Here is a 9,983-nt window from a genome sequence, read left to right on the forward strand (position 1 = left end):
TTAGTGTTAACTACTGAAAAAATATAGCAATTGTTATCGTTTAATACTCTAGGGACTTAGCAATAGTTTTACCAAGGCATTTCCGTTAAAAACTTGCAAATTTATAATTTCGTTAGGGGTTTTAAATAAATTTGCAAATCATCCTCATGAACACTGCCGATAGGTTGCAGCCTTGCAGGCTTTTGATGGAATACCAATGAAATGAAAAATTAACAAGCAGTCCCTAGTTTGGAAGCAGAGTATTTTAACGATCCCCGGATCTGTTTTTGGTAAACTTTGATAAACCCCATAAAAGCCCTGGATTCGATCTCGTCTGCGAGATCTAAGGGGAGATGAGGCTTCTCGGGTCGCCGCCGCCGTCTCGGAGGAGGCATCACCGCCTTCGCCTCGCTCGATTCCTCCTCCTCCTCGGCGCCGCCTTCACCGCCCTTCTCCTCCTCTGGATCTCCACCCAATCCGTCCACCCGTCCGACGACCTCCGCCGCGTCCCCTTCGACGCCGCCGGCGACGACCCCGATGACCTTCTCGTCCAGCCTTCCCTCCTCGGAGCCCAGGACGATGGGCCTGGGTATCGGGAGGAGGAGGAGGATAAGGCGGAGGTAGAGGAGGAGGAGGAGGCCGTGGTGGAGGAGAAGGTGGAGAGCGGGGATCGGAGGCCCTCGTGCGCCTCCGTGGAGAAGATGGGGGAGGTCTTCGCGGGGGGATCCGAGAGGGAGAGCTTGAGGGTCCGAGAGATCATCAAACGCCACTTCGATCTACATGGTACGCTCTAAATCTATCAGCTTTTTGTAGTTCTTATGCTGTCTCCGACAAGAATTCATCTTATGAAAACCAACTTCAGCTTTTTTTTACTAATTTCACTATGGTTCCATTAAGTACAAACTGGATTCAGGTCATAATTGGTGAAGGAGAACTGTAGGAGTGGGAGTGATGGATCTCATAGAGTTAGCCGGATAGAGTGGATGGTGTTGCTAATGTTTTAAGATGGGAGATGGTATACCTTCTACCTTAAATTTTGCTTGTTGAGAAGCGTCAAAATGAAAAAAAAATGGATATATATTTCTGAGAAAACAGTGATTGAAACAAGCGTTGGTGGGAGGACCCAAAGAGGCAAGCAAGTTTCCTTTTTGTAATGTTAAGGTGGAAATCTGATTTCAAAGGTGGGCATTAAGGGTAAGTTTCAACAACAGTAACTATGGAACCTATTATTAAATAATTAACTGTCTAATGACTTACTATAGTGTGATATAACAGTGGAATATTGGTCTTATGAAAGATATTCTTCGAAAGTTTTGACCTAAGTAGTAACTAAAGAGGATCATAAAGTTTTCACCAAAAAAAAAAAGAGGATCTTGAAGTAACAATAATGTCTACAAAATCTGTTTTAAATGTTTGTAGCACCACTATAATGCTCATATTGAATATATATATATTGTATGACAGCATCTATCCTTATAGGATAAGAGAGGTAGGTCGAACCCATTAAAATCTTCTTGATGACATCAATTAGAACCACAAGCTTGTTGATGATATACTGCAGTAGCCTTGACTTGACACGTATATCCTAGTCTGACATTCAAGAGTTTGGTCTTATATCAATCTTTAGTATATCAATATGAATATTTATCAAAACCTTGAAGTGCTAAAATTTCTAGTAAACCAGTTATGATTGTTAGCAACATCTTAGTGCATTTATAGCAGTTGACACACACGCACACAAACATATATTTGTAACATCATCAATGTTAGTAATATAACGGGGGTAGGTTGAAACCATTATAACCTTTTTGATGTTATTTACCAGAACCATACATTTGCCATGTATATTGGCTCAATGCCTGAGCTGTTAATCAAGCTTGTTAGTAGTTTACCACAGTAATATGGATTTGACAGATATCAGTAATATGCATTTGACAGATGTCAGTAATATGGATTAGACAGATGTTTGGTAGCCTCTTGTTCAAGATTTTGGTATTTGCTAGCTGCATTATTTGGATTTACTGTTCATCTGACTTGAAAAAATGGATAATATATGCTTATGTCTTTATTGCTTTTACAAGCCTCTTGTTGCATTTGTGCAATGCTTTCTTCTACATGCTGAATTTCTGTACAATTTCTGCAAAATTTAAGATTTATTATATTGTCAGTTTCATTTTTACACCTATAGAAACTATAGTTTAATCTTTAATTTTTTGTCACAATTTCCTTGCTTGGTCTTGCTTCAGTTATTTGATATTTTCCAATTTGTAAAGGAAATGAGTGTTCAGTTCTAGCGGCCAGACTCAATGATTTGTGGGGACTTGATCTGTACATTTTTTTCAGAAATACCACTTTTGATGTATATGGACATGGAACATGCAATTCAAAGAAAAAAATTGAGTTTGGGCCTATAGCATGGCTGGTTAATGATATAATCTGCAACTGATTTTATGGAATGAAACTCATCTAAACCATCCTAAAATACAGTGAAATGAACTTTGGAAATTTAGAAACCAGAACCCAAGTGCAGTGTATTCAAGTTATGTGACTGCTGCTCTAGTGTTGAGTAGGCACAACATGATTTCTCAAACAGGTGTCGGTGTTCAATGTTCATTCATTTAATTAACTTGTCAGGAGCTGCTAGAGTCCGAGAGCTACCTCCACATCAGTTTTGCAGACAAGGTTTTGTGATAGGGAAAGCATCAGAAGCTGGGTTTGGAAATGAAATGTACAAGATTTTAACTGCAGCAGCATTAAGTGTCATGTTAAATCGTTCCTTGATCATCGGGCAAACCAGGCACATGGTTTCTCTCTCAAGCTCTTTTTTCTTTAATGACTTTGAGCAGTATTTAGTAAGCAGGAGCATTTTGTTCTTTGGCTAAATCACCTTATTCTTTTTTTTTTCTGGGTCTAATTAAGCCTTTCAATGTTTAGGCTTGGTCCCACCTTTTAGCATATTCAGGTCCCTGTTTATTGTTATTTAGTATATTTCTCAATTACTGGATTTCTTCCACTGTCTTGTTGCAGAGAACATAAGCTGTCAATATCTTAGCTGATGCTAGCAATAAGTGAAAGATGCAATAAACGAGCTCTGATGATGAGAAAGTATGTCCTTAGCAGAGATTTTTTTTTCTCTTCTTTGACAGGGGATTATATCCTTTTGGAGATTACGTTTCTTATACCAACCTTTCATTTACTCTGAAAGAAGTCAAGCATTTATGGAGGAAGAATGATTGTGCTAGAAAATATGGAAGAGATCTAATAATGAGAGTGGATAATTTCGAACATCCAACGGAAACAAATGTTCTTTGTAGTAATTGGAGGGCTTGGAAGCACCCTATTATCTGGTAAGTCTTATTTCAAGATGTGACATTTTCTAGTATAGTGAATTGCAACCGTAGTTGTATTCAAGGTCTACCGTACCAACTTGTACACCGTATCATAAGGTTCGGCTCAATATATGAGTCAAACTAGTCCATATCAGTCCGAACAAAGCAAAACCCCCTATACAATCCAGTATCACCTGAAATAGGGAAGTGTATCATATTATACCGACCTGTACCTCTTAGTTTCGGGTTGTATCATGATAAAAAGTGAGAAAAGGGGTTAGGAGCTGTCTCGGTATGGGGCACATACAATATCATACCAACCGTATCATAGTGAACCAGTAACTTGTTGTATGTTACCTAGTGCCGAGATTTCGGATCTTGGTTGCATCTGTGCATGTGATGAATAATGCATCTGTCTGATACTGCCTTTAGGAGCTTTTGTCAAGCATTTCATTCGTTTGATTTCAGGCACGGTAGAGGCTTGCCTGTTATAAAACAGCAACAATAGAAAAATATTTACCACAAAGGTGGAAAACACATAATCCATTTTCCACCTCCCATATTCAGGGTCTTTCTTTATCACATACATATAATTAAATATGGTCTTCTCTTTTTTTGAACTATTTAATTTCCTTCTCCATGACTCATATTGCTAAAAATCAAAAACTTATTTTCTTTTTCTTTTTCGTGTAGAAGTAGAAGAATCAAACACATAGATACCTATAATTTTCACTCTTTCTCTGTTTTTGTAGTTTTTTTTAACCTTTGCTTTTTCTTTTGCTTTCATCCATTGCAACCAAACATGTTCCAACTACATAATGACTGGAAAATATGTTACTGGCATTCCCCTATTAGAAGGAACTGTCTTTGAAGAGTCTTAAGAAAGTTTGCTTTGCCTTTTGTCATCTGTCTTTACACACACACACACATATACACATATAAATATACATATACATACATACATATACATACTTATTAATACTACATACATATACATATATACACACAGAAACATGCATATAAATTATCCTCCCTCCCAACCCGGCGGCCCCCTCTCTCGTGTTGGGTCCTCATGTTCAATACGACTGAGAAAATGTGGACTTGACAGTTGGGAAATTGGATTTAGTAGCGTTCCAGACCTGAGTGGTTATGAAGAACTCTGGGCAGAGTCCAATTTTCGTACAACCCTATTCCAGTTATTTCAGAAAATGCATATAACTTTGGACTTGGACCAACTTCATGAAATTTAAATTTCAGAAGTGCCGGTTTGTGTTTGATTCATTTAAGTTCTGGGAGAAAGCAATCCTTTTACTGGCCACCAAAATTCATCATCACAGAATACTTGGTTATGTACTAAGAATAATAGAAATTCTCTTGACAATACATCTCAGAATGACATTTACCTTATTTTGTTTGTTTTAATTTGTTTATTTTTTTTGCATGCTCTCTTACATCCCATGCTTTCTTAGCAATCTTGTGTCTTTCCAACCTCTTTGCTTCCAAATAAACAAATTTGACTATACATTGTGCTAGATAGCACCATTATATCTTGTTTAATTGCTAATGACAGGTTTCAAGGTACGACTGATGCAGTGGCGGTCCAGTTCTTTTTGAAGAATATACATCCCATAATGAAAAATGCTGCTTCAGTTCTCTTTGGACGGCCAGAGTCTCTTCAGTCTAGGCCTAATGTGTTTGGGGAGCTTATGCGTGTCATCATATCTCCTTCACAAGTAGTTAAAGAAGCTGTTAATTGGGTCACAAGGGGAGCAGATCCTGATGTTGCCTTGCACATGCGCATGCTGACTAATAGGTAGGATGTGTTCTTTAGTACATCCTGTTGTATTTTCAAGTTGCTTTACTGTGATGTTCACACTTTAAGCTGCTTTCTTGCATGTTGCAATTCTTCATGTTGCTTGAAAAAACTTTGGATTAGGTTGCTAATGAGTAATTTATTCAATATTTCACTGGCCTTTCATATGAAATCTGGGTAGCTGGGGTCTTCCAGTGACATGCTGCTCTAGTCACAAAGGATCGATTTAGCAATCTTATTCTCTTAGGATTCATGGAACTTAAAGTGCTTCTAGGAATTGAACTTTCATTCTTCTGATGTTCGGGAACAACTTCTGTTTTTAGCATGAACCAAGAGCTCAAACTTGGGTTTTGAGAAAATAAATCAACCTAGTTTAGTTTTAGCTTGACTGGGAGAGGTTTTAAACAATCAATTTGAAGTTGTATAGCTTGTGTTTGGTAACCCTCTTCTCATTCTTGTGAGTGCTTGGTTCTTGCATCTTTGATAAACTGCTTGTTGTCTGTCTGCCATTTTTGGAAATCTGTGATGGTTAATTTTTGGGCCTGGAAGGGGCATACAAACTTACTCAGATTTTTGTTATAACTATATGAAGATTAAAGAATTTTTATTTGCCTCCTTTATGTAACACTTGATCTTTTTTTGAAAATTTAAAATTATGTGTATTAGTTTAAGCTTCTTTTTGCTGTTTCAAAAGGTTCACTGATGATGAGATAATATTTTGTTCGTGCACCATGGAAGCTTTTTGTTTTGTTTTATTTTATCTTTTGAGCACATAGTGATGTTTTAAAATGAGTCCTACAACATGAACCAGATTATGAAATCAAAATACGTAGGAGCTGATGTGGTACAATCTCTTTTGTAATCATTACATCAACAGAAGTCAATAAGAGAATATTGCTTAAAACTCAAGAGGAGGTGGAACATCATTTTGTTACTTGTTGCATGGTTCGGACTAGCAACTGGTTTCACAGGCATTTTTCCTTTAAAATTTCTCTTGTTGTCAATGCCTGTGAAACATTTTCCATATCTGGTGATAACATTAACATCAGTATTGCCATTGGGCACATGTGATACATGTAAGACAATGCATGGATGGATTTGATCTCCATCTGAGATGTAATTGATAAGTACATTGCCACTTTCTGAAACAGAGAGCAAGAACTGAACCAGAGAGGGACATTTTACAAGAGAGTATTTATGGATAAAGGACAGGAGTTGGCATTCCTGGAAAAGGGGGTTTTGTTATAGTTATAGATATGTAGTTAACCTGCACCAACCACCGAATATCAATAACTCAACTAAATGGTCTGTCTCAATGACTGAAAAGACTATTTATTTTTGTTTGAAGGTCTGTACGAGCAACAAAGGCAGCAGTTTGGTGCATTAAGAGAGCGCTGAATAGCTATCAGAACAGATCTGCAAGACCAAGAGTCGTTTTGGTTTCTGACACACCTTCGTTTATTAAGGAAATTACACCAGACCTGACTGAATTTGCAGAGGTAAATGAATATAGCTTATGGGCTCTTTTGGATTATTCTAATCTGCAGTGTGTATTTTTTGAAGCTTTGGTTGATAGTTTAGGACTTTCTTCAGCATCACAATCTTAAGCCTGTCCAGATTTTTCAGTTTTATTACCAAAACAAAATGGTACAACAAAATTTGCTTTAGTCTAAGCAGTTAACCTTTTCTTTTTTTGTGAGAAAAGCAGGTACTTCATTTTAACTACAAGTTGTTTGAGGGGAACATTTCTAGCGGAGGCATGAACAGAAAACACCAGGTCCATGCTTGACTTTGCTGTTTTGTGCTAGAATATAGTGAGACTGTAAATAAACCCAATAACCTCCCTGCTTTAGATGCTTTAATTTGTAGAATTTTAAAGGGTATGATGGGGGAATTTGACAGATTAATTCATTGCTTGGTATGCTGTACATTTGATCTCTTTTTCTTCATTTATGTAAGTTTTGTTTTCTAATGAGCCAATCTATTGATGTAACTGCCGATACTTTGGATACCAAAATCCAGAATCCAATCAAGCAACTAAAGGTTCCTGTGATCATTGCTTCACAATATTGGAAAAAAGATAGAAAAACTCGTATAGAGCCTGACCCCACTTTAATGAATGCATTGTTTTTAGATAGGGGTGTTGATAGGCCTAAATAGACATAATGAAAGAACCATTCTGCCTGGTCTTTATCAGAAAGCAATGTATGGCATCTTAAACTCAATCTGTTAAAAGGATGGGGGCGGTGTTGTATATGCCCATGAAAGAGTGGAGAAGAACCCTCAAACTCATGGACGGATCAATGTCATCTGAAGGATGTGGTGTAATAATGTCAGTGACATGAATCTAAATAACTTAGGTCCCCCTTTCTGGGTCTCTTTTGTAATGTTTATGGCATTAATCTTAGAAGTTCTGCACATTTTATGTCTAGCTTGGTAACTGTTCCATGAATTTTGACTGAATTATCTATTTGAAAAATATGCCTTAAATCTAAAATATTGTTTATACATTTTTAAATTTTCAGTCTCTAGATTTTAGAGTGAGGGACTGGGGACCAGCACCAAGATGGGTGGCCTTTGTTGATTTCTTTCTGGCATCTCGTGCCAGACATGCTGTTGTCTCTGGAGCTCATCGTCGCGTAGGGACAACCTATGCTCAACTCATTGCAGCACTGGCTGCAGCCAACAGATACGGTATGCTCGGAACTTTCTCAGCTTAATTTCTTTATCAGATAACTACCAACAACAACCAACCTTCAACTACTCACAATAACCAACCTTTTGAGCTCCTAGGTGAGAATCTCTCAGGTTCCAGCTTCTCATTCTTCAGCAGCTTCCATAGCAATCTATTAGTAGCTGGTCTCAAGAATCAGATTGGCTGGGGCCACATCTGGAATAGATTTGCTGGTCCGTCTAGCTGCCACCACCAGCCCCACCAGTGCGCATTCACGCCACTGCTCCCACCAGCATGGTGGGATGGCGAATGGCAGAGCCCCATTCCTCGAGACATTCGGCGATTAGAGGCATATGGTGTTAAGCTAACAGATACAGGCAAGGTTGATGAGAGCAGTCTCCAAACCTTTTGTAAATCAAGGAAAGGTCATGTAAAAACTCTCCAAATCTTTGGCCAGTGCAAGAATTCCAAGTGTGCCTGATCAATTCAAACGCTCCTCACGGTAATGCTGTTTCACATGGTGCTGAAAATGGCGGTATATGCATAGAGAACTAGTTGCAGTAATCTGCTCTGGGGGTTTAGTTGAATTTCCATGGACAATCCTATTTTAGGGTTAGCATTTGCTGTATTATAAACAAAAATATACCTAAGGTGGGGAGAAAGAGGGGTTCTTCCCCATTCCCATTTAACTCCATTTCTGCCTTTTCCCTGTTCCATATTGATCATGATAGCCTCATTGCAACTGTTGTAACACTACTACGCAAGTTTAGGATTTGTTTTTTTGTTAGAATATTTTTGTAGTTTCATTATGTATGTTTATATGGTTTTAATGGGTCTCCATCATTTTATTGTCCAAATTTACTAATGATCATCATCATCATCATTTTAACCTTATGTTATTAGTCAGGTGAATCATTTGGGATTTAGTTACTCTAAATCCAGCCGGAGGGTTGATTACCCTAAAACCAATCCACTTTCGGCTTGGACTGTATCATTGTTGGCTTAGCTCTACCATGGCAAATGTCTCCATCCAAATATCCAATGCATTTAACACTTGCAATCCTCATGGTTATCCCTCTTTTTAAAGGGGTAATAGAGGCCTGCCCTTTTCATTGGCTGTTAAAATATTTACTTTTTGTTGATTGAAATTTTTATATCCGGTCTTTGGTTTTTGGCAACCATTTTTTTTGCTAAATTCTTGATTGTATATATGTTTTTATGTATGCACCAAACAGAAATAATCATGTACAAAAACAAATATGCTTGAGGGAAACTTAGCTGCGTAGGAGAGGATACCCCCAGGGGGTGATAGATCGATCTGAAATATTTGGCTATAGTTTTCTGAAAAATTGTTTGGCTATAAACCAAGTTTTCAATAATCCTCAAGCCGCAGCTATCAAAATAGCCATTGTTTCCTGTTATAATGATATAGTTAATTCTTTCTTGCAGAGTTTAACACCATATGATTTATTTGAGAATAAATACTAATAGTTGTGACACCAATCACTAATCATTTCAATGGAAAGTAATAGAGAGCAATGCCAAAATAACTCTAGCATTTGCCTAAGTTATTATTCGTCATGTAAATTTGGATATTAAAATTAAAAAAAATAATATCCATGTAAATGAACAATGAAAAAACCAAGCAATAACTGTTACTTCTACTTATAAAAATTTTGAAATTTTTAATTTTAAATTTTTTAAGTGAAGTCGGCAAGTGATTTGCCAACTTTATTTAAAAATTTTGAATTTTTTTTCTGCAGCCGTGTCCTTAGCCTCTGCCGGCTCTTTGCCGCCACTTCTCCCTTCATCCTCCACTCGCTCTTTCTTTCTCCTCCTCCTCTTCTTCGGCTTCGGTAATTCTTTTCTCTCGGTACAGGCATCGCATGGCCTATACCAGCTCATGCTGTCGGATAATTGGTATGGTGCTGGGAATGCGTTACAAATATGTACTAAAATGCGTTACAAATATGTACTAAAGCTTGATTTTTGAGACTGAAGCTTGATTTTTGAGACTGAATCTAGAGTCCTCATATGCAACCCTTCGAAGGCAAAACTCCCAAAAAAAGAAAAGAAAAAGGGAATGCTGCACGGAAAAGAGCAGCGCGGGACAGGAAACATCTGGGGTCCTATTTGTAAAGGGAGGGGCATTATGGGAACCGCGGGGGCCCGTTTCGGGAAACAAGAA

General features: G+C 37.8%; 1 protein-coding gene across 2 annotated transcripts; it reads left to right on the top strand.

Annotated features, from left to right (window-relative positions):
- The first annotated feature begins 303 nt into the window (after nucleotides 1-303).
- Nucleotides 304-8,652, top strand: LOC103708101 (uncharacterized). Of its 2 annotated transcripts, none has more exons than XM_026805027.4 (8): nucleotides 304-762; nucleotides 2,614-2,776; nucleotides 3,126-3,326; nucleotides 4,879-5,121; nucleotides 6,470-6,620; nucleotides 6,827-6,898; nucleotides 7,647-7,815; nucleotides 7,915-8,652. In XM_026805027.4, exons 1-8 carry the CDS (start codon nucleotides 333-335, stop codon nucleotides 8,274-8,276), a joined length of 1,791 nt encoding a protein of 596 aa, XP_026660828.4. In that variant the 5' UTR covers nucleotides 304-332; the 3' UTR covers nucleotides 8,277-8,652. The 2 variants fall into 2 exon arrangements, with proteins under 2 accessions (XP_026660828.4, XP_008791102.4); XM_008792880.6 differs by having other exon boundaries at nucleotides 6,830-6,898.
- Nucleotides 8,653-9,983: the final 1,331 nt, after the last annotated feature.

Source organism: Phoenix dactylifera, chromosome 4 (genome assembly GCF_051530095.1).
Source record: "Phoenix dactylifera cultivar Ajwa chromosome 4, Ajwa_hap1_PhDact_Kaust_v1.1, whole genome shotgun sequence".
NCBI classification, from domain to species: Eukaryota; Viridiplantae; Streptophyta; class Magnoliopsida; order Arecales; family Arecaceae; genus Phoenix; species Phoenix dactylifera.

Coding starts and splice junctions, on each gene's coding strand:
- LOC103708101 (XM_026805027.4), top strand. CDS start 333: ATGAGGCTTCTCGGGTCGCCGCCGCCGTCTCGGAGGAGGCATCACCGC. Junction 6,621..6,826: donor ACCTGACTGAATTTGCAGAG/GTAAATGAATAT, acceptor TTGTGAGAAAAG/CAGGTACTTCATTTTAACTA. Junction 6,899..7,646: donor GCATGAACAGAAAACACCAG/GTCCATGCTTGA, acceptor TTAAATTTTCAG/TCTCTAGATTTTAGAGTGAG.